At 50.5% G+C, this 26,522-nt stretch overlaps 1 protein-coding gene across 2 annotated transcripts; it reads left to right on the top strand.

Moving 5' to 3' along the window:
• Positions 1 to 348: 348 nt before the first annotated feature.
• Positions 349 to 19,165, top strand: LGR6 (leucine rich repeat containing G protein-coupled receptor 6). Of its 2 annotated transcripts, XM_061363153.1 has the most exons (12): positions 349 to 647; positions 1,675 to 1,746; positions 2,414 to 2,485; positions 3,585 to 3,653; positions 4,602 to 4,673; positions 6,005 to 6,070; positions 6,667 to 6,738; positions 8,264 to 8,335; positions 9,129 to 9,254; positions 11,702 to 11,862; positions 15,647 to 15,727; positions 16,383 to 19,165. In XM_061363153.1, the coding sequence occupies exons 1-12, from the start codon at positions 553 to 555 to the stop codon at positions 17,618 to 17,620; spliced, it is 2,196 nt and encodes a 731-aa protein (XP_061219137.1). In that variant the 5' UTR covers positions 349 to 552; the 3' UTR covers positions 17,621 to 19,165. The 2 variants fall into 2 exon arrangements, with proteins under 2 accessions (XP_061219137.1, XP_061219138.1); XM_061363154.1 differs by lacking the exon at positions 349 to 647 and having other exon boundaries at positions 1,445 to 2,485; positions 3,585 to 3,843.
• The last annotated feature ends 7,357 nt before the right edge of the window (positions 19,166 to 26,522 follow it).

Here is a 26,522-nt window from a genome sequence, read left to right as displayed (position 1 = left end):
GCTTATGGTTTCCATTGCAGGGTTCACCCCAACCATCAAACAAAGACCTAGGCCTTCCCATAGCCTGCTCTTCCCACTGGTTCCAGTCACAGCATGTCCCAGGGATCTGGCGTCCCCAGGACAAACACCAAGGGAATGGTCCCATGTCCCCACTGCACTGCAGGGCAAGGCTGTCCAGAGAAGCCCTTTCATGGGGCCCACATTCTTGTCCTTCATAAAGCCTCATTTTGACCTGGAAAAGCAGGAAAAATGACTCAAAGCAAAGCCCCTGAGGGAGTGGGGATGGAGCACTCTGAAGAGGTGAAGCAACAGCACAGCAATGGGCAAGGAGGGACTTGGGGAGAAAGAGTCCAACCATGGCTTGGACAGGCTCTCACCTCCCTGTGCTCCTAGCAGGGAATATTCCTGCTGCAGAGATGGGTGAGATTTTGTTTCCAGGCACCGTCTGGATCAGCACAGTAGGAAAAACCTGGCTCCCATGCTTAACAACCAAGTTTCCATTCCTTCAAAGCACAGATACACTCGGTTGAGTTCCTACAGCAACATTAATGAATGTTTTTCCTTTCTCTGTCTTTCAGGGACCTGAACTACAATGAGCTGCTGGAATTCCCTGGGGCTATCAGGACACTGGGACGACTGCAGGAGCTGTGAGATTTCCTATTTATTCCTCTTCAAAAGCACCGCGTGTGCTCTGACCAGAGGAGAGCACTCGATCCAAGGCTTTCTTTTGGCTTTTCCAGCCCTCTCTGACATGCACTTAGAAGTAGTTTATCCCTGCAATTTCCATCAGCTCTCATCACCACCATCAGCCTCTGCAACAGGCTGGTGGAGGCAAATAGTAGATCTCTCCATCAGGTTTGCAGCAGGCTCCTCCTGCAGCTTTTCATCCTCCCGTCACATCTGAAGGTCTCAAAGTCTATCTGATCGTTTTGTTCCTGGGAGAATTCTCAGGAATTTCCCTGATCAGACCAGGAATCAACATTACTGGGCCATTCAAAATGAGAATAAGATCCTTAATCCACTTTGAGGTGGCTTTTCAAATGCCTGCCACTAAATAAGAGGCAAATTTCAAACAGCCATATGGGATTAAACAACCTGGGCATCAGCCTTGGTCTTAGGCACAAGGTTCCCTGGCTGGTTTTGAGGTACAGAATATCAGGCTGTGCCCATAGAGCTCTCTTCTGCTGCAGAAGTTTGCTGATAGCATTTTCCCTATGCTTAACCACAGATGTCACAGCTAGACCTACAAATACCTTTTGGCCAATACTGTTGGCCAAAGTAGACACTGGTAGGCTGCATTCTGGTTAACAGCTATGGAACTACAATGGAGAGCATTCCATCCAAATTATAGATCCTGGAGGGTGTGAAGTAAGTGTATTTCATTTGCCTTTATTTCCTGACCTGTAAGGCATTAAACCTTAAGTCTCTATATTGGTGTGTTCAGTGAGTTACATACAGAGCACCAAGCTGTACACCGAGTAAATACAGCAGAATAAGGGCTTTGTCCTGCCAAAAGGCAGATCTTATTCACTTGCTGGGATGATGCTACATGTGGAACAGAGCCTACACATCCTATTTTCCATGTGTTTTGAAGACTTTAAAATGACTGAAGAAACAAGGTGTCTCCAAGGCTTTCTCATTCATTAATATTGAGATATTTGTTTCTCCCAACAGCGGTTTTCATAACAACAACATCAAAGCTATTCCAGAGAACGCATTTGTTGGGAATCCTCTCCTCCAAACAATGTAAGATAATTAAACAATGTTTCCTAAATCCTTATATCCCCCAGAAAGGGGCATTTCCTGATGGAGTTTGGTTGGGATTCCTGACAGTCATCAGCATGACCGCAATCTGTTATATATGGGCCAACGCAAGCTGAAATTAGCTCCTCCTCAGCTATGCCTCAGGACTTTTGCCATGGGTTCCCCTTTCTCCGCAGCTGAACTTCGCTGTAGCACAGGCTGATAACAATGAAGGACCAATGTATGGGTGGTCTGCATGGAAACTTGCTGTGTGGAACAGGATTTGCAGAGCCCTGGTTGACATGTGCCTGTGTTTATTCCTTGTGTTTAGAAAAGCTGCTCGCCAGTTCCAGCAGGATCTGTATGTGTCGGGGAGCTGGGACAGCAGGTCGTTGTGGTGATCATAGGGTTACGGCACTAGGGCAGGGTTGAAGGGGGGCTTTGCATCTTTGGGTTCAGCAGGACACCAAAGAGCCCTTTCAGGCTAGCAGGAGACCTCAGATTTACCAATGTTGAGCCAAAACAGGCTAATGGAAGAGCCTGAGGCTATCTGGAAAACAAGGATAGCCAATAGTTGCTGCTATGCTGGGTGCTCCAAGGCTCTTGACCTGTAATAGCATATTCTCTTCATGCGCAGCAGAATCTGACCAGTTACCCATTTTCTTTACAGCCATTTTTATGACAATCCCATCCAGTTTGTTGGACAGTCTGCTTTCCAGTACTTGCCAAAGCTCCACACTCTGTAAGTTCATCAAGCACGTCCTCAGAGAGGTAACACATTCAAGCCCCAAGCCCTGTGAGCTCGACACCTTCGAGGTCTTCTCCCTTCCTCTTGTCTAGAGCCCTTGTGCCAATAGAAGACCCTGGTGCCACTCTTCTGGCCAGCCCCAAGGCAATGAGCCAAGGAGTGGACACTGCAGATGTTTTCTGCTGAAGAAGAATCATTTTGAGAAGGGCACTTTGGAGGGACCATTTCGTTCCTCCTGCCAACACAGCTGACAGGCACTGGAGTCATTTAGGGTCTCCATGGCTGCATCAGCACCAGCAAAGACCACACGCATGAGTGCCACGACTTCTGTCACATGCTGCTCAAGCAAAACCCACACTGTTGTGTAGCTGCTCAAATTCAAGGACACTGAAGGCATCTGCCTCCCTCCACAAGATGGAGAAGCAGAGGAACATGTCCTTTAGCACCGACACCATGGCACAAATAATCTTAGAGGGCAGGTAGCAGTGCCAGTGCTTTCCTCCATACGTTTGGCCCTAAGCCTGCTCCAGGACCACAACCACTCCATGCTGGCTGTCCTGCCCTGGGTGGCTTTTCAGCTAACCTCTTGTGGCACAGCACTAAATACGGAGGCAGAGGAAACCTCAGAATCTCTATTTATAAGCCTCACACAGCCTCTCACTGCGGGAACACACTCAGGCAAATAAATCCTTCCAATACCCACACATTTTTTAGATCCAAATGCATAGGCTTAGGGCGCTTGCATGGGATGCTCTGCTTACATCCCCCATTGTTTGGGAGGTTCTATTTAACTTGAGTAGGGATCATGCCAAGGTTGTCAGTGGTTTGGGGAAGGGTCTGAGCTTGCCAAGCCCCTGTGAACAGAAATGCCCAGCTCCAGCTCACTGCATGTGCACTGTGTGAGACGTCTGCTCCACCACCCAGCCAGCAGTGAAACACTGATGAGAGGGGGACCTTTGTATCTGGGCCTCTGATCACCACACTTGGGTGTGAGGAAGCAGATTTGCCCCCACGGCTGATGGGTCTGGGACCTTGGGCAGCTGCACTTGCTTCTGGGTCCTGTCCAGCTCACTTCAACCTCATTTCTCTGCAGGTCACTCAATGGTGCGACGGACATCAGGGAATTCCCAGACCTTAAGGGCACCACCAGCCTAGAAGTTTTGTGAGTGGCACCTCTCTCCCTTTTACCCTGCTATTTGTGCTCTTCCTCCATCAAGGCGGTCCAGGCTGTTTCAGCGAGGACAACTTTCACAGTGCTGTGCAGTTGGTTGTCTTCAGCTCTGCCTCTCCCTGGTTACTCACCTCTCTGCTTCGTTTCACCCCTGTGGCTCCTGAAAGCAGCTTTCCTTGCCGTGAGTTGCTCTCTCGCTACTGTTGAGTGTGCTCCAATCCTTGTTTGAGTTATTGATTTCTCTTCCTTCCCTTCTGCATCTGTGAAGGAAGGAGCCTTTGGGTGCAGGGCTCCAGCATGGTCTGACAAGACCCAGCGTGTCTGCCCAGCCTGGGACCAGCACTGGCAGGGCAGAAACCATCTGCCACCCATGCTGGGGGCTTCTGCAACTGTTCTGGTCTCATCCTCACACCACCAGACCCAGCAGAGCAGGAGCTGGAGGAAATGGGGTCTGTGGCCACCCCTGGTTCTCCTCTCTAGGGCACTCATCCACACACTGTGCCCAGTGTGGGAGCACAGCTGAGCACCCCAGCCCAGGAGCATGATCTGGCTGTGCTTTGCTTCGGGAGCACAGGGACACGTTATCCATCCCCCATGCACAGGTTTCTGTGGCTCCAGGCACATCACCAGTCTGGGCAATGGGGAACTGGGATGGCAGAACACACCACACAGGGCACTGCCACCTGGCCTCAAGGTGGTGAAGGACAGCAGTGAATTCTGCATGTGGCAGCATCCCAGAATTTCTGGTAGCCACATTGACCGGGTCCAGCAGCAGTGCCCGTTTCCAAGCCGGGTTTTGTTTCTATCTCAGTATTTCGTTATCCCATTGATATCGTCTCTCCCGCCACCACCTGGGACCAGCAGCTGGGCTTATGGGTGAGGGACTCTGTGTGCTGGCTCTCAGTAACATCATCTCTTCTCTCTCCTCCTCTCCTGTAGGACCCTGACCCGGGCAGGCATCCACCTGCTCCCCAGAGGGATGTGTCAGCAGCTGCCCAGCCTCCGAGTCCTGTAAGTAACAGAAAACCCAGCTTCCTTCTTGTCTCGCTCAGGGAGGGGACCAGCTTTGAAGCCTACCCTGGGGTTCTTATTCCTGTTACATTTCCCATGCAGAAAACACCACTTTCTTAAGCACTACCTTGAGCTTTACATGAAGCTTGCTTGCTTCATCCCTGTGTGATGCTCTGGACTTACATGGTGCAGCCGTGGCAGATCAGGGTTTTGCTTGGAGTCTTTAAGTTGCTTTGGCTCTACCTGCTTGGCAAAACAAGGAATGATGCTGAGTGGAGGGATGCGTTTTTTTCCTTAACTTGGTGCATGATGAAATCCCCAACACAGAAAGACTCCTGCGCCTTTCCAGGAGTCACAGCCCTCGTTCCCGAGATCCCAACTCTGTCTGCAGTCAGAGAAATCCTCAGGAAATGAGTCATGAGCCAGATTTATACAAGTTTGCAGCCTTAGGGCAAGCAGGAGGCTTGCCTCTCATCAGTTTTTATACAAGCAAGCTGAAAATGAAAACAAGTTTGTTCCAGGAAAGCAACGGGAACGAATTCTTGATCACAGAAATTGGGAACAAGAGGAAAACATAAAAGAACACAGTTTGGAACTTTGCAGATCACAGCATTTTGGCTCTAGCTGTCCCTGCAGGGAAGATCTCTCATCTTTAGACATTGGGACCAACTCAATGGCCATCTTGCCATGAAAGTGTAGCCTTTGGAATGGGCCAGGCTGTAGGGTCTCAGGCGCTCTGTTCATGCTTGCAGGTTAGCTGAGTGTAAAGCTGTGCAGCAGAGCCTGTTCTTCGTGCCTGCCCCTCCTTGTGGGAGAGCTTTACTGGGACACCCCACCTTTATCCTCATTCTTCTTTCCCACTTAGTTTTGCTGACATTAACTGCACTGCTTTCAGAATCAGGACAGTATGCGGGCCAAGGTTTGTGCATGTTTGCATCTCTCTTGCCTTTGAGATGCATTGGTCTTCTGTCCACGCAGAGGTGGTTCTCACTGCTCTCCCCCACGTTAATGCATCTGAACACAGATGATGCCGTTAATGCCACATCTCTGGCCCTCTGCTCCTCACCCCACTCTGCAGACCTGCTGCAGAGATCTTGCATGGGGGCTGTAAGAGCTACTACTGGGGCATGAGGCTTGCACCAGTCCTTGCCTTGCACAAAGAGCAATCATCATGTGTGTGCAGAGTGGAGATCCCCCTCACCAGGGGCTATTGTTGCCTACATCTGTACAAAATGGAAGTCGGGTCACCCCCTCTCCAGCTTTCCAAGGAAGGGATCAGGGGTGCTCCGGTTCTATCTCTTCACACTGCTGTGCTGGTCCTTCCTCTGCAGGGAGCTCTCACACAACCACATCGAAGACCTGCCCAGTTTCCACCGGTGCCAGCGGCTGGAGGAGCTGTGAGTAGCGAGCTGCCCTCATGCACCACACTGGGGTGAAGGGATCTACTGGGGAGAGAGGCAGCTCCTGCACTCAAACCTCAGCCTTCACCAAGTGCTTGGAAAGCTGAGCGTTGGAACTCACTGTGTGGGCTGCAAGAGGACCAGGGCTCCAGGCCTTGCCCCTGTGCAAATACAGGCTATGAATACATCCCCTGTGTGCAGGAGCTTCATTAACTCAGCTCTTTCCAGGGGTCCCAGCCACAGCATCAGAACTAGAACGTGACAGCACTGAATTTCACTTCAAAAGCAGTCTGCAGGCATAGGGTGGAACAGAGCAGGGAACCAGCATGGCTTTGTAGATAATGGGGCACATTCAACCACTGCACATCAACGGTACTTTGCTGTGCTGTGATGGCATCAAAAGTAGAGGCTGTCTGAGCACTGGAGCTGCCCACTTTAAGCTGTTTTGTTGAGCGTCCTGTTTACCCCTTGAAATAAGAGTCATCTCCCAAGCTCAAATGGCAGCTTCCACTGGGACAGTGTCTGCTGTGGGGTGGCAATGATCCCTACAAAGTGTGAATGCTGCTTTCTCAGACCGGCTTCTGCTTTTTCAGTGGTCTCCAGAACAACAGGATCCATGAGATCAGAGCAGACACCTTTGTGCAGCTGGTGGCCCTGCGCTCCATGTAAGTACAGCAGGGGAGCAACTGGACTTATTGATGGAAGAGGGGACTTGTGAGCACCAGCTTTGCTGTCCAGTCCCTCTTCCACTTCCCTTTACAAAAGAACAGGGCACAAATGTTCCCTCTGACTTCCTTTCTGCATGCAGACACCCCTCTGTAAATGAGCACATCACCTGCCAGCCTCACTGCCCACACATAGGGATGCTTCCCATCACATGCTCTGATTACATGCTGCAACTCGTATGATGCACAGCACACGCTACAGACAGCTGACCTCTAGATACCCACGAAGGCATGGACGCATGGCAGGGACTTGTGCATGAGCATCCCTTTCCCTGCACATGCTAATCCCAGGCCATGCATTCCTGGGACCCCCATGCAGAGCATCCCCTTTGATTTGGGATGGTGTCCCCACAACTCAACAGTGTATGTTAGATGTATGAAGTGCACAAAAGTGTGCACATAGCACACACACAGGAACCTTGCAGCACACAGCCCATTGATGTGCTGGGCACCTTTGAGAAGCAAGCAAGGCTCCACAGGGCATGATTCTCCCTGTACATGTGAGAAGAGCCCTCAACGTGCTTATGGTTTCTATTTACTGTTCTGTTAGGATGGGAACTGAACTGCATGGAAGTTTCTGCCCCTGGTGCAGCATTTAACAGGCCAGCATTCCTAGAGGTGCACACTGTGTTAGTAACTGCACAGGAACACTCACATACCGCATGGAACACTACAGACAAGCAGGCAAATAGGGGCACGCTGCTGGCACACACACTCATACAATTGTACATCTGAGAATGCAAGCTCCAGCATTTGCCTTTGGGTGTTTTCTGCATCCCTATGGAAGGATCCATCTCACCCAGCTTCAGCCTTTTGCAGTGGGGGACACATACATACCCTGGGCAGGTATCTCCAGCTCCCTTTGGAGCAGGAAAGATGAAGACACACGCAGGAGACTTCTCCTGTAGTCAGCCTTAGGAGAAAAAGAGGCTTCTTGATCCACTGGCTCTTCTCTGCTGGTGCAGAGGGTGCTGAGCCCTCCGGCTCAGGTGGAAGCATCGCTCATTGAGGAGCCTCAGTGTGTTCAAGCCAACTGTCTATGACAGGAAACACTCCCAGATGACCTTGGTTCACCTTCACCCAGTCCCTGCCTGTGCCTCGGAGCCCAGGACTGTGACCACATCAGTGATGCTCTGGCACTACAGCATAACCTATCGACTGCTCTGAGGTTTAGCATGTTAGCATAACCCCCCAGACTTGCAGAAACGAACCCAAAGGAACCTTTCCCATTGGTCTCAGTGGAGGAGATCCTGCAAGGCAAACTCTTGTGCCCTTTGTTAGAAATCATGCATATATAGACCCAAACATATTTGCCTCCAAGGAGCTGCAATGAGACAGAGCTTGCTGCTGACCAAGAGGCTACAGACACCACATTTGCTCACATCGAGCCCCTTTACCAGAGGGGTTTCAGCAGCTTCACTGCACTGCTTTACACCCCTCTTACTGTCATGTCATTGCCTTGCAGAGACCTGAGCTGGAATCACATCCAGTTTATTCACCCTGAAGCCTTTGTGACCCTGCACTCGCTCACCAAGCTGTAAGTTGCAGTGATACCAATGCTCCATCCCTGGCAGTGTTCAAGGCCAGGTTGGACAGAGCCTTGGGTGCCATGGTTTAGTGTGAGGTGTCCCTACCCATGGCAGAGGGGTTGGAACCGGATGATCTTCAGGTCCTTTCCAACCATAACTACTCTATATTTCTTTCACAGTGGGCCATGGACAGCAGGTATCTGAGGATACCCCAGGGATACCTGGCATTTAGATATCAGAAGGCTGCAGTGCTCAAGTGCATGTCTCAGCACTGACATGGGCAGACCAAGTCCCAAGGTTTCCTACCAACATTAAGGGGATAATGAAAAAGCATCTTCAAGATGCTGCCACCCTGAACACTTAAACCTCCACTTTCTGATGCTTTCATACCTGCTTTAGATGTCCTTATGAAAGATCAGCAGGACACACCATTTTGGCAGTCCTCAGCCCCCTCATTATGGTCCTTGGGTATTCAATGGGCTGGGAGCTGCAGTCATACCTGACCTGTTATGGGGGAAGTGGTGAGGGAAGAGATGCATGGGATAGGTATTTGTACAGGGAGGTAGATAATATCCCGAGCTTTCAATGTGAACATTAGCCCCTGCCCCTCATTTTCCCCAGGGACTGCAGTATCAATCCAGTGGATCCTGATCCCCATGCAGCACCAAGTCCCATTTCAGCATCCCATTAGAGGGAGTCATCCAGGCAGACAGTATGGCTCTCTAAGTCTCTGCTTGGCTGAGATACAACCAGCACCAAAACCCTGACCATGGTCTCCCTTCTCTGCTTTCCCTTCATCAGGGACTTGACTGATAACCGACTGGTCACGCTGCCTCTGGATGGTTTAGGTGGACTGACCCATCTGAAGCTCCAAGGCAACCCTGCTCTCTCTGAGCCCTTCACCAAGGAGAGCTTCCCCAAAATGAGGTAGTGGTGGTGTTGGCTCTTTCACTTCTGGCTCTCAGCACAGCCTCTATTTGCTTATAGCAATCAGTCTCCTTCTTTCCTTGTTTATCTCGTGCTTTCCTCCATCCTTTCAGGCCAATAGGTTGAGGGAGCTTCATCTGCTGCTAATGCGCCTCATCTTTTAAAGTCTTCCATGGGAGAGTGGTGATGCTCCCGGGCCCATCGGCCCCCACCCAAACACACACACAAGTGGAAAGCATGGAGCAGGCCCAGCTCAGGGCTCCCTTGAATGGAAAACATTCCCAGAAGCCAGTCCTAGCTAATGACATCCAGCTTTCCTTCAGTAAACTCTGTTTGTGTGGCCGCGTCTGCTCTGCTATGGATTAATGAGGAGCCTGAAGGGGTCAAACCAAGCCAAATGGGGCTGCAGAAGGCTTGGAGTGCAGTGCCACGCTGCAGGCTCTGGCTCTCCTGACCCTCCCGTAGTGGTGGGTCTCCAGCACGTCATCTGCCCTCAGGCTGAGCCCCCCGACCTCAGAGCAGCCTTCCAATATCTGAAGGGGGCAGATAGGGATGCTGGGGATGGACTCCTCATTAGGGACTGTAGTGACAGGACAAGGGGTAATGGGTTAAAACTGAAACAGGGGAAGTTTAGATTGGATCTAAGGAGGAAATTCTTTCCTGTAAGGGTGGTGAGGCACTGGAATGGGTTGCCCAGGGAGGTTGTGAATGCTCCATCCCTGGCAGTGTTCAAGGCCAGGTTGAACGAGGCCTTGGGTGCCATGGTTTAGTGTGAGGTGCCCCTGCCCATGGCAGGGGGTTGGAACTTGGCGATCTTAAGGTCCTTTCCAACCCTAACTATTCTATGATTCTGACTCAAATGCCCCTCAAGTGAAGCCATCTTCCCCTTGGGTCTCCCAGGTAGCTCCCTTGGAGCCAAGGATGCACGAGCTGATGCTCCCACTCATCCAGTACGGGTTCCCAAGGGTAGAGCTGCTCCAGTTTAGACACCCACTCTTGGGGTCACAGCAACACCAACACTGGGCTTAAGAGCTCAGGCCTGGTGCAAAGCGTAGATCTCTCACTTGAGCCTGCCTCAGCAGTGCTGTCCACAGAGCTTTCTCTCCTGATGGTTTCGACTTACCATAGCTGGTTTCCAAATGGCAGGGGATCCCAGAAGCTTCTGGAGGGCTTTCCATACCCAAGATAGCAGTCCCTTGTGCCCAGTGGGTCAAGCTGAGCGTTTCCAGGGCTGTTCCTCCTCTAAACTTCATTCCATTGACATCTGTGGAACTGAGTTGGATTTGTACCAAAAAGACTGAGTGTGCAGGAGAGGTTAATGAGTCATGGCAGGTGATGGACCAAATAACCATATCTTAAGGATAACAACATCCTTATCTTCAGGGTTTTGCCATTAAATAGACCTATTCTTGGGCATATGTCTGGAGGGATGAACTCAGAACAGTCCTCAGCCATCCTGGGAGATTCTGTACCTCACCATCACCTTGCAATAATAGGATTTAATTGGGAGCTTATAACAGGAAGGCAGCTTGTACACAGAGTTTCCGAAGCCTCCCAGGGCTCGGCCAGACATGTTTGGGAACTTAAAACAAAAGCATATTTTTAGACTATAAAGTTTCACCTCATTTACTGATCTCGTCAGGAGACCTTAATTGTCTGGAAAACCTGGGGTTCCTTTGCCTCCATCAGCAGCCTTCCTGACTCCCAGCAAAGAAGCAGGAGTGGGCAGCCTTTGAAGAGCATGCAGCTGCTGACTGATAGCCTGGTATTCATCCAGCTGATGTTCAGCTGTTATTTAATTAACCTTGAAACACATGCTGTAATTAACTGACAATTCGACTCCCGAGCAGGAATCAGACATTAAAACAACTTGCTCCACTCAAGAGACCTGAGATTTCCCTGTTTGAGCTGTCAGGGGTGAGCCATGCTCCTGGAACTGGAGTTTGGAGGTGCCTCTCTGACCTTCAGCACCAAGCAAAGGAGGACCTTGTGCTCCCTTGAGCTCTTGGAAGCTTCTCAATTTAAGCCAAAGAAAGGATGCCCAGCAAAAACCAGCTTTGGGGTCAGAACCAAAGGGTGCACATGCAGATGGTGCAATGCCAGAGGGCAGAGGAAAAAGAGGCTATTTCAGTCTAGGGAGAACTGCAGGAAGGTTTTTAGGAATATCCAGGAACTTCAGTGCAGTTTCCAAACCTGTTGTTTGATAACATCCTATTGACCGACAGTGTCTCAATACCAAAAGTGGGCAGTGCAGAGACACCGTGGTGTGACTTGGGCCCACATTCTGTCCTACATGGAGTCCTTCACCAGAGCAAAGTCCTGCTCCAATGTAACCATCACCTGATAGACTTGCTTTGGTTGCATATGGAAGTTAAGCACAAAGTGCAAAGCGATGGAGAGCCAGGTCATGGAGGTGATGCTCAAAGTTCTGCTTTTCCCCTCTGCAGAGTCCTTGAGGTACCTTATGCCTACCAGTGCTGTGCCTATGGAAGCTGCAGCAGCTTCTTCAAGATGTCCAGCCAATGGGAGACGGAAGACATGAGCCCAGAGGAGGAGGATCCCCACAAGAGGACCATGGAATTGTTTCCAGGTCATGCTGATAATCACTGTAAGTAACCTGGGCTGAACGGTGATCAACCCATGGGCAGAGCCGTGTTTGAGCTAGGATGTGATCCTGCTCTTGCTAGGTACCAAAGCATTTGATGCCTCAAAAGATAGCCTCTCCCAGCTCTGTTGACAGACCAAGACCTAAGGTAGGCTGCCAGGCCCCCAGGCCAGTCTCAGCCTCATGGATTATATGTGTGTTCATGAGATACTATGACCAGAGGGGAATGCTGACTGCTGCTAAGATGCGCCAGATGAGACTATTAGCAGCTCGTAAAGGCTGCATTTTCAGATGTTAAAGCACTCTGTTCTGTCTTGAAATACCAAACCACAGAGGTACAAATGCAAAATGCTCAAGAAAATCCTTCTTTACTATGAGCAGCATTTGCAGACGAGTCTCCTTACCATTCAGTAATGCATGGTCTACTCTTCACAATGAGGGTTTTGTGATACTGCTATTTTATTGAATCAATTGTTGCTTTCTTTCTGTCCCCAGTGCTTTCTTTCTGGTGGCCACCAGCAGTATTTAGCTGTGTTACATGGATCTTGTAACACATCCTCATTAAAGAGGGAAAAAAGCTCTCAAACATTCCTTCCATGCAAGAGATAAATTGGTCTCATTAAGAGAAAATACCTCAGAGCTCCGTCCCCGCAGTGTACAGCCAGGCTCATCAGGGTGCTTGGATGCTGTGGGAGAACTTGTGAGAGGGATGGGGCACAGTTCCAGACAGCCTTGTCCTCTCAGCCTTGCATAGTGCTTCCAGCAAGGGACTGAGGAGCCCTTTACAAACAAGCCTGCAGAACCTCATGGCCGGGTGGTGAAAGGCCACTTGTCCCAGGCAGCCGTGTAGGGATGAGAAATGGGTCCCCAGGGACACAGCCCTGCTCCAGCAGCCAGGCAGTGCTGCCTCCCTGCACCCAGCATCCATCCCAGCACCTGGGATGACTCCAGCCACATGGCGCATGTGGTGCCATGGACTCTGGGACCAGTTCAACTCCTTCCCATCCTGCCACACTCCTGGGTACCTGGGTACCCCCAGACATCACCCAAGTGTGTCTGGTCCCATCCAACCAAGAGCCACCCCAGGCCCAAAGGAGTGTGGTTGGCACATTCCTGTCCCCTTGTCACAACAGATACTTAAGGTCCCATTTCCAAAACTTTTGGTGCTCAGGAGATGCCTCTTTGCATTATAATTGGTGGCATTTCACAGATTCACCCCTGCCCTAAGCCTGTCCCATGCAGCTGGCTCCTGATACCCTCCCCAAACAGGGAGGGCAGGCAAAGTGCAAGTGGTATTATTGCCACAGGCCACTTCCATCACAGCCCCAGCACCGCGCTTCAGGACCACTAGTTCGAGGATAGGAAGGGATGCATTAACTTCCAAACATATGTTTGCAATAATGGAATGAAGCTCTAGAAAGTGAGAAGAGAACACACTTGTATGGCTATCCTTGATAACAGCACACTGCTTTACCCAGCCCAGCACCTCCACTAGCTTCTAAAGCAGACTCATTAACGTTTCCAACCATCCAGCAAACCCTGAGGGGTCCTTAGACCTACGCTGCTTCTGCCATTCAAGACCACTCGAGCTTCCCAAACTCACCTGCCCAGGCCCCTTGAAGCCACCTATGCCCTAACTGTGAAGGAGAGAGCGCTTATCTGCCAACCACACGTAAGGACTGTCCTGGCTATGGCAGACACCAGAAAAGGGGAAGAAGCATCCAGCCCAATGGTTTTTGTTCTCCTCCTCTTCGTTCCACATCAGTGTTAGTAAGGCAGCTGGGAACCATTCTCTATGCAAAGGACACTACAAGCAAAGCACTTTTGTTCCATGAGGCCTCAGATAAGTGGAAGCATGTTAGTTAAATTCAAAGAAATAAGGGCTACCTAACAGGGAATGAGCCTGCCCTGCTACATCCCCACAGCCTTTGCTTTTCTCTACAGCTCCCAGGCTATGGGAAGCACTGATTTCCAGCAGAGAGAGGTACATTTTCTGCCTTGAAGCCCTCCATATTGGCCAAGGATTGCTTTGCAATTCCCAGCCAGCTCAAAAGCTGAGGCAAAACCAAAGATCACTCCTTCACTCCACAAAAAGGTTTAACCCGCACTTCAAACCAGCCTTTGTGCATTCCAGCCCTTTGAAGAGAAAAGGGATGGGGCAGGTTAGGATTTAACATTACCATGGGCAGAGTTGGGCAGAAAGTGCAAGCCTCTGCATTGATTTGAGTATCGTGAGTGCACATCACAGCCTTTGCACCCTGGATGAAAAAGGCACTGGAGGTTTATAAGGCCATAAAATACAAGGACGAAACATTTGCCCATCCCACTGCGAGTGTTTTCTTGCCAGGCTCCAAAGCAGCAGAAAGATTTCAGCTCTTACACAGACACATTTTGAAAATGGCTTTTTTTCCCCAAAGCTCACTGGAGCTGAGGAAGCCGCAATGCTTGTCAGGAGGCGCTAAAGAGAACACGTCATTTGTCATCGTTCTTCAATCTAACAATCCCAGTCATATTTCCAAACACAGACAGGGAGCAGACCTCATAAGAGACCCCATTTCTAAACAAATTGGGCAACTAAATCCCACTTGGGTGAGTTATATGCTCAGCACTGTGGAAACTCACCTTCCTGCATGTGGACACCAGCATCAGCCCATATCATCCCATGGAGAGCTCATCCCACAGCCACAGACCCAGGTCCCTGGATTTTGGGCTGCAAGAAGCAAACCCCCACGTCCCTTTCCCCTTCTTCCCACTTGCAGAAAAGCCTCCGAAGATCTCCCTTGGGAGCAGCAGGCCGTGCTGGTGCTGTGGGTGGGGATGGTGCAGCAGCGCAGCAGCTGTCCTCACCACGTCCCAACACTGTGAATCAGTGGCACTTTAAAAAGAGAAGCAAGGAACAGAGCAGAAAAGCATGTCTTGGATTCAATTGAGAGGATGCCATTCTCCTTAGTGATGACCTATGCCTATGGGCCACCAAAACACAAAAAACCCAGAGCCATTCTCTTCCAGCAGCTTCTCCTTCAGGCAGGGAGACTCTGCCTGACCCTAAGTGAGCCCACATCTGGCTCAGGGTGCCCTCGTGATGGAGATGCGGGCCCAGCAAGGATGGGCAATGAGGGCGGTGCAGTGTGGGTGCATAAACCCCATGGGTCTGAAGTCTGCAGGCAGGGGCAATCAGCCTGCCTTTAAGAAAATGCAAGACAGTGCATCACATCCCCAAGAAATTGTAGGACATAAAATAAAGCAATTGTTGGGTTCTCTTGTCTCTTTGCTTCTGAGCTCTTTGGTGGTGGTTGCTGATGAAGACTTTGTGCTACAAGTAGAAGCTAACAGCTCCCTTTGAACAAAGCTCCAATGTCACTGAGGATGAACCAACACTGGACAAAGCCTGCCCAGAAAGCTCCCATTCAGAAGATGCATTTGAAGGCTTTGTTTTCTGTAACCACATAGGCCAGAGTATTTCTTTATGTTTAATAAAGCATGCTGGGAGGAGGGATCGGCAGTCACAAAGAGCTGGGATCTGGGGCAGTTCCACTTCAAATGTTGGGAGTGACCTCAAAACAGAGGGGCTGCCCACACTGCAACCCACCAGCATCTACAAGAGCCTCTCCCTCTACAGCAATGACTGCAGGGGTCAAACCAGACACCAGCAGCTACTGTGAACTGGAGGGCTGGGAATCGTTTGGGAAGGTCTGTGTTGAGGACAGGCAGTGGGAAAAGCTTCTAGCCCAGCTGGCCCTGATGGCCCTGTTCATTCTCTGAGCACTGATTCTCATTTTCTCCCCAGATGACCTAGATACAGACGACCTCCATGTGGACCTTGAGGAATCCAAGCTGCACCCCACTACTCAGTGCACACCGAGCCCAGGTGAGCAGCCAGGGCAACCCTTTGAACACAGCCTCTGAGCTTCTCTAAGTCCCTATGGTCCCACAACCCTTCCCATGCCTCAGACGTGCAGATCAGAAGCCAGAATGGTTGGGCTCTGGCCAAACTGGGGACGAGTGAGGAGCTTCCTTCTCCCAACACAGCTGTAGCTGCCCTCTTGTGAGGGGAGGACAGGGTCTGATCAGGTGATTCCTGATCAGGAATCCAAGGTGTCCAGCTCCTCCATCCACCACCCTGCCCGCACTCAGACTCATGCTTTCAGGAAGTTCCCGTTCCCTTGCAAGACTGAGACTTTGCTTTGTCCCAGCCAACCCATAATACTGCATGACAAGACCTTGTCCTTCATCTCCGGATCCTACTTGCAGCACTGCAGACTGCAGGGGTATTTTACTCTGTTTCCTGAGAAAGGGAGAGGAGGGAGGTGCTGCTGTCTCCTTACTTCCATCAGAACCATGCCAGCAAGCACAGGGTGGCTGGGACACCAGGAACTGCCTTTGGATTTGGTCCCCATTCGCAGCTCAGCGGTGTCTTCACAAGCAAGACTGCTCCATTTCCTCTCATTTCTTTTGATCTCTGCTGCTTAAAACTTGTGAAGGGGATTATCCTGGGTGTAACTTTGGGGTCTGTTTTCCTCCAGGTCCCTTCAAGCCTTGCGATCACTTGTTTGAGAGCTGGATCATCCGCCTGGGAGTCTGGGTCATCGTTCTGGTCTCAGTGCTCTGCAACGGGCTGGTCATCCTGGCCGTCTTTGCCTCCTCCAGCTACCTCTCTCCAGTCAAGTTCATCATCGGCTCCATCGCTGGAGCCAACATGCTGACAGGCATTTACTGCAGTGTGCTGGCTCTCGTCGACGCCCTGACCTACGGCCACTTTGCCAACTACGGTGCCAGATGGGAGATGGGAGCAGGCTGCAGGGTGACGGGATTCCTGTCCGTGTTTGCCTCCGAGGCTGCCATCTTCCTGCTGGCGCTGGCTGCCGTGCAGTGCAGCATCTCAGTCTCCTGCGTGCGGGGCTATGGAAAGTCACCCTCCTTAGGCAAGGTCAAGGCTGCTGCTTTTTGCTGCCTGTTGCTGTCCTCTGTGGCTGCCGTTCTCCCTCTCTTCTCCATTGGGGAATATGGAGCATCCCCTCTCTGCCTCCCATATCCCATTCCAGATGGGAAACCGGCCACCCTGGGCTTCACTGTGGCCTTGGTGATGACAAACATGCTCTGCTTCCTGACTATCACAGGCACCTACATCCGACTCTACTGCAACCTGCTCAAGGGGGAGTTCAGCGCTGTCTGGGACTGTGCCATGGTCAAGCATGTGGCCTGGCTGATCTTCACCAACTGCCTCCTCTACTGCCCAGTAGCCTTCCTCACCTTCTCCTCCACACTCAACCTCTTCCTCGTCACCCCGGAGGTCATCAAATCCATCCTCCTCGTGGTCCTGCCCCTGCCCGCCTGCCTCAACCCATTGCTCTACGTGCTCTTCAACCCCCACTTCAGAGATGACCTCCGCCTGCTGAGGCGGAAGGGCCAGGACAAGGGGAGCTACCCCGAGTCCTGCGGGGTCGATGACATGGATAAAAGCTCCTATGACTCCACGCAGGCTCTGGTGAGCTTCCCCGACATCGACCACATATTCGAGACGCCCGATTCCCTGGGAGTGCACCCCATCCTTGACAGCTACAACTTCCCCTCCATGACGCTCGTCCCCTGCCAGCAAAGGGTGGGCACCAGGGGGAAGGAGAGAGGCTTCTCTGAGCATTGTCCCTGCCTCAATGACAGTGAGGTGCTGATCACTTCGGAGAGCAGAGAACCAGCCGGCAGCAGCCTCCGGATAACCTTCTTCCCCTCCCCTCCCACACCACCCTACGTGTCTCACTTATAAACCTCCTCTGATTAGCCATGCCCAACAGCCCCACACCGAGGGCCAGCCCCAGCACCGGGTGGCCAGCAAGGTGACAGCAGGCTGCTCCATGTAAAGCACCAGTACAACCCATCTACCCTCGCCCCCATCATATCTGCCTGGACAACAGGCACCACTCTGCCAGCTGCCACTCGCCTGGGAGGGCTCTGACTGAGACCCAGATACTCAGGGCTGGCCATGGGAGGAGATAAACCCCCTGTGTGAGTGTTTCTCCTGCTAGGGACTGGCTGGGAGCGAGTCGCACCAGTTCAGGAGATGGGTCAGGGAGATCCTCATCATCATCCTGCAGCATCACAAGCCAGGAGGAGCCTGCAGCAAAGCCAAGGACGTCTTCTCAACGCAGAGATGTCTTAGCAAAAGCCATTGCTCTGTGGCAGAAACACATGGAAAAGGCCAACTGCAATGATGTGGCTACCCATAGGGACCTTGTTCTCCAGGGTCCTCTGCAGGCCCCACAAACCCCTGGAAATGGGCTTGCATCTGCCCCACACCACTGACTGGAAGAGCAGAAGTGGGTTAAAAGCAGTGTGTGAACCTGAGGTTTGGACTGCCTCTGTTTTGGGAGGCTCCGCTTCATCCACTGGGAGCCTCACAGGTTGGGCAGGACCCACACTTTCAGCTGATACCAGGAGCTGGGAATGCTCAGCCCCTCCTTCAATCTGACCCACAGGGTCTGACAAACAAGGGGTCTCTGAACTTCAAGGCAGCCAAATCCAAACACCTCCCTAGAGAAACCCATGTGCTTTGCTTGAGGTCACTCAGCAGCACCTTGACACAATGCATCCACCTTCATCAATCCCTCCACCTTCATGTGCTGCAGCACTCCTGTTGGTAGTCACCAGGCTCCTGGTCACACACAGTGAAAATGGGGTCTGGCCCCAAACCTCACTCCTGGAAGAGGCTGTCGGCTCTTCTCCCCATGCAGAATAGCCATTTGGGGCTGCATTTGCCCTCCCCTATTTTAAGGGCAGCTCATGTAGGAGGAGGGAACAGAAATCAGCCTTGTGGGATGATGGCATCAGGAGGACACCAGTCACTGGGAACAGTCAAATCTGCTCCCTGCAGCTCAGGGATCTCCCAGATCCACCCTCTCCATCACAAACCTTCCTACTGCCACCCAACGCAACAGGGAGCCCTGCAATCAGAGCTCAGGCCCTACACACACAAAGCTTTGGTCCTGCTGACATTACTGCAGCTGTATGTCATCCATTCTTGTGAGACAATAAATGAGCCCCATTGCTGACCAGTGGCTGGCTTCTGTCCTCTTGCATGTGAAAAGCACCTTGTTGGTTCATTCAGCAACCGGCTGCCTGCCTCTCCAGCCAAGCTGGATGTTGTTTGTATGGCTGAAGGGAGGACTGGGGAATTGTGTGTGTCCCCATGAGCTGGCATCATTCTCCACACCCCTCTTCTTCAGAGGGAAGAGCCAAAACACCCACCTTTATGCAGCAGAATTACATCACCTGTGTCGCTCTCCAGACCCCATGGACCAGACCCACCTGGTTGCACCCTCTGACCTGCTGCTCAGGGCTCATGAGCAGGACAGTCTGCTGCATAACAGTTTAAGGACATCCTATAACAGGGTCTCCCATGCAAAGGCAGAATCCCCACCCAGAGCCAAGCTCTGCTCCCCTTCTCTGCTCACGAGCCCTGCAGTTTTGTTTCAAGAAGTAAAAACTTGAGAGGTCAGCAGGAAGTCAGAGGAATGAGATCCAAAGGTTAGAGAAGAGGATCAGAACCCCAAATTTAGAGACAAAATCCAAAGCTCTGCTATGAGGTTCAGGTGGGAACGATGAAAACCATGCCCCGTTGTGATAGCTGAATCCTGATCCAGACTTCCGATATCCTGCAGATGCTCCAAATCAGTTCTCACGCTCAGACCATTAAAACACTAAGCCATTTGCTTCCATTTCCCTACAAAATAAGTGGAGCTGTGCTGTGAGTCCCGATGCAGCGAGTTCTGCAGTGTGATAGAGTGGGTCAGCAAACCCCCCAGGGAGAAGGGGGTCCTGGGTCCCTGCTGACACACCAGAGCTGATGGTGGCAAGCTTCAGTGGTGCTGCCCGAGTGAGCACCAAACTGGTGGGATATGTTGAAGGGGAGGACAAGGCCTTACGGGTTACATTCTGGCTGTTATAGTGTATTCCAAGCAGAGACCTTCTGGGTACTTGGCTTGTGGAGCTGCTCTGGAAGCCATTGTCAGGGCTGGGCACCTTTGAAGTTTCCCTGGACGTCAGCAAGGCACTGTCAGGACGCCCTGAAGGGAAGAGACAGCCTGTGTCAAGGGAGGTTTTTGGCCCTGAGGGACCCGGAAGCATTGTCCACCAGGACAATGTAGAGGCAGTGTGTAGGCTCTCAGATGTCGAAGCTCCACTTGTCCAGCCCTGCTGGCTGTAGATGTACAACTCCTCTGAAACAAAGCCAATGAGGCGAGAACCCTACAGGGTTGTTTTTTCAATCTCATTGTTTTTCCCACCAATGTTATTCTTTCTGGAAGCCCGGGCCATGATTCAGAATGCTTGGGATGGCAGCATTGCCATGCCCATGGGAATGCAACTGATGAGAAGCTCTGCACGGTATTGAACTATTTGGTACTGGCCTCCTCAGAGGCCAATGAAAAACAGGTATTTTGGAGAATGTAAGCCCATCCCTGAGACTGAGATTGCCCCCAGTTCAGGTCTGGCAACAGCAGTTCCAGGTTATATGAGCTGGCAAAAGGTTAATCCTTTTTCCCTACTATCCAGGGACTCACCTTTTCAATCTCTTCCAAACTTGCCCCAAGAACCATCACTGTTTAATGCCTGACTGGGAACTTCAAGGCTATCTCATTTACACAAAAGTTTGCTGCTTTGAGCTCTTGGAAGCAAAACCAAGGCGTTTAATCTCAACCTTTTGTCTGTGGATATTTTGTTAGCTGTATTTCCTGCTGGGATCTTTCCCCTGCCATCCAGATCCAACATTTGTCCGTATGGACTCTGTCCCAGCCCTAAATCCCCACACACCTCTTCCTTCCATCACAGACCCCAGGAAGGGGATGCTCGCTGGTGTAGGCACAGACAGTTTGCACAGGGTTGCAGTGTTAACAGTTGGTTTGGATTCCTCTGGCCACTACACTTTCCCATTGCTATGCTGGGAAGCATCCTGCTGGGAAGCAGAAATATTCTGGGAAGTATTCCACTAGGAAAAAAAAAACCCAGACTTCAAAGAAAACAAAACTGAGATGCTCCGGTCAGATATGGACCTTCAGATATGACCTGTCAGATACAGACACCTTCAGCAGTCAGTATCAGGAGAGGGAGGCACGGAGCAAAGCCACGGAAGCCCCAGGCACAGCATAGGAAGAGGTGTTTGGAAAGCAAACCTCATAGGGTCTGTGTTCCAGATCCCAAGTAACGGATGCTAAACCCTCACCCCCAGTGTCCAGGCAACCAACACTCACCTCTTAATGCCTCCCACATGCTTAGAAGGAAGGCAGAAATTACAGCTGTCTCACCATGTGCACACCATAGGGTGAAATGCAATTCACCTTCCAGACTGAAAATGCCCTTTTCACGTGCCAGCTCTGCTCCAGTGAAAATCTCTTAAAGGAGACAACCAAAACCAGATCCTCCCCAAGGTTAGAGCTCAGTGAGAAACAGGGTGAAAAAAAGGTACTGAGCTGGATGAGGTTCATCCTTTTGTTATCTACCATCAAAACACAGGCTGGTTTAGAAACAGCATCCCAAGCTGCTAAACATACTACAGGAAGTTTCACCTGCCTCTGGTGGGCTGCAGAAAGGTTTTGGCTCGCTATAAGAAAAGCCTGTAAACAGAACCTGAAGACAAGTCAGCAAACACACCACCACCAAGCAGGAGAGCTCAACGTCAAGTTCTAATTCTGGAATCATTTATATTAGCCCAGATCTGTTATAACAGCGACCAACCTGGCCAAAAGATCCTGGAGACTTTCTAGACAGAGAAAACTTCAGGATAAAAAACCCCTATCATATAGCACACAAAACTGGAACATAAATGCTGCACTTTCATGTCTCCACCAGGATGTTTAGATTAAACTAGAACAAGCCCTGAATGCAGGGAGATGAAAGGAAACTAAACCAATTTTGGTCAGACCAGCCCTCTGGAAGGCTCCAGTCTAACTCTTTACACAAAGCAGGACTACCCCAAAGCAAGATCAGGTTGCTCAGCACCTTGTCCTGTTAAGTTCTGAAGCCCATCAAGGATGAGGATCCCATCAGCTCCCTGGTACCCATTCCAAGGCTGCACCATGCAAATGGGGTGAAATTCCACAGCAGAATTTCCCTTGCTGCAGTTTGTGTCCACATGCTGCTGCCTTTCCAATGTGCACACCTGACATAGCTACACATTAGGTAGCTGCAAACAGCAAGATCTCCCCTTCATCTTCTTTCAACCAAGCTGAAATCCATCTCCATCACCCCCTCCCCATGTGTCCTGTGCTTTAGTCCCCAGCCACCTCATCTGGACTCTCCAATATGTCTATACCTTTCTTATGCTGGGGACATCAAAATGGAGCTGTGACTTCCTAAGTCCCAAATAGAGATGAATAAACACTTCCCTCCACGTGCTAGCTGTGCTTTTACTAATGCAGCCCAGTCTGTGGTTGACCTTCATGGCAGCAATATCTTTACAAGTGTGCATGTGAAACACTGCTAGAAACCTTGCAGAAGCCAGGGGACACAGCACCCACTGGTCCTCTCCATCCACAGAGCCACTCGTCTCACTGTGGAAGGTAATTGGTAAGACTTACCTTTAGGAAAACCCCACTGACTCTTCCCAATGACCTTCTTGTCCTTTGGGTACTTTCACATCCAGGGGGCATGGTTTTGAGGAGGATCTGCCCCGAAACTTCCCCAGGGACTGAGGTGAGCCTGGCAACTCCTGGATCTTCCTTTCTTACCTTTTTGAGGATGGGTGTGACATTGTCCTTCATGGCAACCATCAGGATCCTTCCCCAGCTGCCAAGAGTTTTAGAATCATAGAATCATAGAATAGTTAGGGTTGGAAAGGACCTTAAGCTCAGCCAGTTCCAACCCTCCTGCCATGGGCAGGGACACCTCACACTAAACCATGTCAAAGACATGTAGACCATGTAAACCATTTTCAAAGACAGTGTAGAATGGCCTTGAAATGACATCAATCAAGTTCTCTCGGTGCCCTCAGGTGCGTCCTGTCTGATCTCAGGGTGGTGCATAGCCAGTTTCCCTAAACAAAATGGAATTTTACCTTCTTCTGATGCACTTCTGATGTACTGATGAACCCTGTCACTAGGCACAGAGATGAGGGAGGCCACACTAGTGAAGCCTGGGACCCTTTCTATGTCCTTTGTCACCAGGACACAAACCCATTTGCAGTGGGCAGTTTCCTAACTTCACCCCTGGGATGTTTCTATGTTCCTTCTGGGCAGCCCAGCCCCACTTTCACTTTCTGTGCACTGAGGGTTTTCATTTGAGCTTAGTCATGAGTTCCCTGTTCATCCACGCTGGCCTCCTGCCACGCTCGCTTCACTTCCCACAGATCAGGCTGGGCTTTTCTTCTCTTTGGAGAGGTCATCCTTGAAGATCCAGCAGCTTTCCTGGGCAGCTTTCCCCATGAAGGCAGCCTCCACTGCAATCCCACTGAAGTCCTCAATATACCCAAGTCCTGTGGCAGTACTGCTACTCTGCTGCTTGCGTTCCTCACTTCTCTCAGATCCACCAAGACATGATTCCAGCAGCCAAAGCTGCCATCAACTGTCTCCAACCAGTTCTTCCTTATACATAACCCACAGATCAATCACCTCCCCTGCCTGGCCTGCCCAGCACTTCCATCAGAAATGCAATGATCATTTGACCTTACAATGAGGCTCTTTCTGCTTTTTTCACCTCATCTTCTGGCCTATGAAATCCCTGTCTGAAGCCTCACAAAATCACGGCACTGCTGCATCAACTTCACTGGGGGTCCTCATCTGGCTGGCTAACCAGTATTAACCAGAAGAATGAAACTCAGTTGCAGGGGAAGGGGATCAAAAACCTCCCCACAACTGCAGGATCTAATGTTTTCCTGTGTGTCCTCCCATCTGGGGACAGAGACCTCCTGGGCAGCATGAACCAGAGCTCTCCAAGGAGCACTGGGCAAGCTGGGGATGTTCCATGCAATACTCCCACTCTGGGCCTCTTGTTTGAGCCTTTTAGGTGCACCATCGTGTTCGTTACTAGTCCCATGTAGAGTCCTGAGTCTGGCACTACCCCAGCAAAGGGCATGTAAGAGAAAGAGTACAGGTCACACGAGTGTCATGGTATTCTAGGGAAGAGGTAACTTGTGAAAGTTGTCTGTGAAACTGAAGGTCTTGATTTGGGTGAAAACCCACTCTATAAAGACAAAGGCAAAAGACAGCACAAAGACACATTGGGTCCCACAGTTACCTCCTCATAAGCCATCAAGGTCATGCTCTCCCCTCAGTGCTCAACCTCCAGACTCAGGATTGTCTCTGAAAATTGACTCACAAGTGCGGATGTGGGTACATATTCCCCAAGGTACATCCATTGGGAGCAAAGTCAGGTAACATGGGTTATGAAACAGAAACAGGGGTTAAATGTGTGGCAAAAGGTGAAAAGAGACTGTTTCCAGTGGCAGCAACTCCAGGGGATGCTATGGCAGCCAGCAGGTCAGCTCCTCAGTGGGTGACAAGAGCACCATGCCAAGCCCTGGGCACCAGAACCACTTCTAGATCCTGTGCCCACAAGTGCTGCCAAACTAAGTGTTCCAGGCCAGGTTGGACACAGGGGCTTGGAGCAAGCTGCTCCAATGCAAGATGACCCTGCCTGTGGCAGGGGTTGGAGATGGATGAGCCTTAAGGTCCCTTCAACCTAAACCATCTTAGGATTCTATGCTTGGGGCTGTTGGGGGATCACCACTCACTCACAGTGTGCAGACCTTTGAGCACCGATGCCTGGGAATTCAGCCTTGGGGAACAGGTCAGGGACACAGGATTCTCACAGACATCTCAAAACAGTGACACCTCCTTTGGTGTTTCAGATCCAGACTGGATAAGTGCTGAGAAACCTCAGAATGGACACAACATGCCAGTACTCACACTGCACTGCCTGCGTGCCTGGCAAGCTAAGAGGGACCGTGAGCTCCTGTGTAGCTGCTTCAGAAGAAATACCAGGGGTCCCTTCAGCCGCTGCCTCACACACACACACACACGTGCACACAGTTCAGATTGTTCCTACAACACTGGTCCTGGGCAGACCCTCTCTTTATGGAGCTGCTGGAGCAGACTTGGAGCTACTCTGCCCTCGCGTGGTGTGTGGATACTTCTGAAGTAACGCATCTCACTGCAGCTTTATGGCTATCACTGTATCACATCTTTATGGCTATCACTGTATTGCATCTTTATGGCTATCACTGTATCGCATCTTTATGGCTATCACTGTATCACATCTTTATGGCTATCACTGTATCACATCTTTATGGCTATCACTGTATCACATATTTATGGCTATCACTGTATCACATCGTTATGGCTAGCACTGTATCCCATCGTTATGGCTAGCACTGTATCACATATTTATGGCTATCACCGTATCACATCGTTATAGCTAGCACTGTATCACATCCTTCTGAGTATATCATACACTTATCAATGTATCACCCTTATCAGTGTCTGCAGAAGATGCTGCACTCATTCACACATGGGTTCCTGGACCATTCTGAAAGCACCCGACAGATCATATCCAACAAATATCTAAACCAAACCCTAGAGATAGGTCATTTTGAAGATAAGCATGAGATATCATGGGATGCTTTTTAAAGTGTTCTCAGATCACTTCTGAGACATTTCTTACAATGCTCCTGAAGACACTCCCCAACTCTGGAGCCTTTCTATCCAGAAGTCACTTGAAGTTGACTCAAAGACCTCACCTAAGGGACAGAGCCAAGAAGAGATTGAAAATCCATTGAAAGCACCAGCCCAGGAGCAATTCTGTGGCTCCTCTGAAAGCTGGAAGAAGTCCTGAACTTCCCTGAGCAGATCCAGCACATCCGAAACTGCAGCCAAAGGCAGTCCTGAAAACACAGAGATCTAAGGCCCCACCAAAGCAATTCATCAAATGTCTATGATCCCATCGAAGGGACAGATAGAAAACGTTATAGGGCACCACTGATGAAACAAGGGTGAAGATCATAAGGCAGGTGTGAAGCTGCCTTAGGGCCAGTCCCTATGGATTGGTTGTAAACATCATGGTGATTCTAAAAATGTCCTGAATAACACCACATAGAAGCCATTTCGGAAGCGATCTGTACTGTCAAATCCTAGCCATGAACACATATTAAAAGGACTATGAAAAGAAAACCCAACCAAAAACCCCACAAAACCATGAAGTATTAAAAATCCTTTGTGTGATTTTTGGAAGCATTTTCCCAGAGGCCTTTTGAAGGGATTTGTCCAATGATCCCTCCATTTTCTATGGTCCTATTTCCAGTGGCTCCTTTGTGGGGATCTGGGGTTACTGTTTGTAGCTCCTTGGCAGCAGGTTTAGTCTCTTCAGGGTGTTTTCACTATAGCTCCACAACAGAGGTGGGGTATTTTTACAAGAGGCATTTCATAGGTTTTTGGAGACAGTTTATACCATGGTTATGGGCTGGTGTCTTGGGGAAGGATCAGAGCGATTTGCTGTAAACTGCCTGAGTGATGTTGGATTTGAGATGTATTTCCCCTCTGAAGTCCGCACTCCTCAGGCTACAGACCCTATTTTATGCAGTCATAACCCCAGGATTCAACATAAAAAGGACATGGAGCTGTTGGAACAAGTCCAGAGGAGGCCACGAGGATGATCAGGGGCTGGAGCACCTCCTCTATGAAGAC

This window comes from Neopsephotus bourkii, unplaced genomic scaffold (assembly GCF_033783945.1).
Source record: "Neopsephotus bourkii isolate Nb327-2 ecotype Australia unplaced genomic scaffold, CSIRO-AGI_Nbou_v1 NB_1139, whole genome shotgun sequence".
Classification (NCBI taxonomy): domain Eukaryota; kingdom Metazoa; phylum Chordata; class Aves; order Psittaciformes; family Psittacidae; genus Neopsephotus; species Neopsephotus bourkii.
This window is presented reverse-complemented; position numbering and strand designations above follow the sequence as displayed.

What these genes read in the sequence shown, in the direction of transcription:
- LGR6 (XM_061363153.1), top strand. Translation starts at nt 553, where the DNA reads ATGTTTTTCCTTTCTCTGTCTTTCAGGGACCTGAACTACAATGAGCTG. An exon ending in TGCCAGCGGCTGGAGGAGCT is followed by an intron (nt 6,071 to 6,666) that starts GTGAGTAGCGAG and finishes CTGCTTTTTCAG; the next exon opens with TGGTCTCCAGAACAACAGGA. An exon ending in CTGCACTCGCTCACCAAGCT is followed by an intron (nt 8,336 to 9,128) that starts GTAAGTTGCAGT and finishes TCCCTTCATCAG; the next exon opens with GGACTTGACTGATAACCGAC.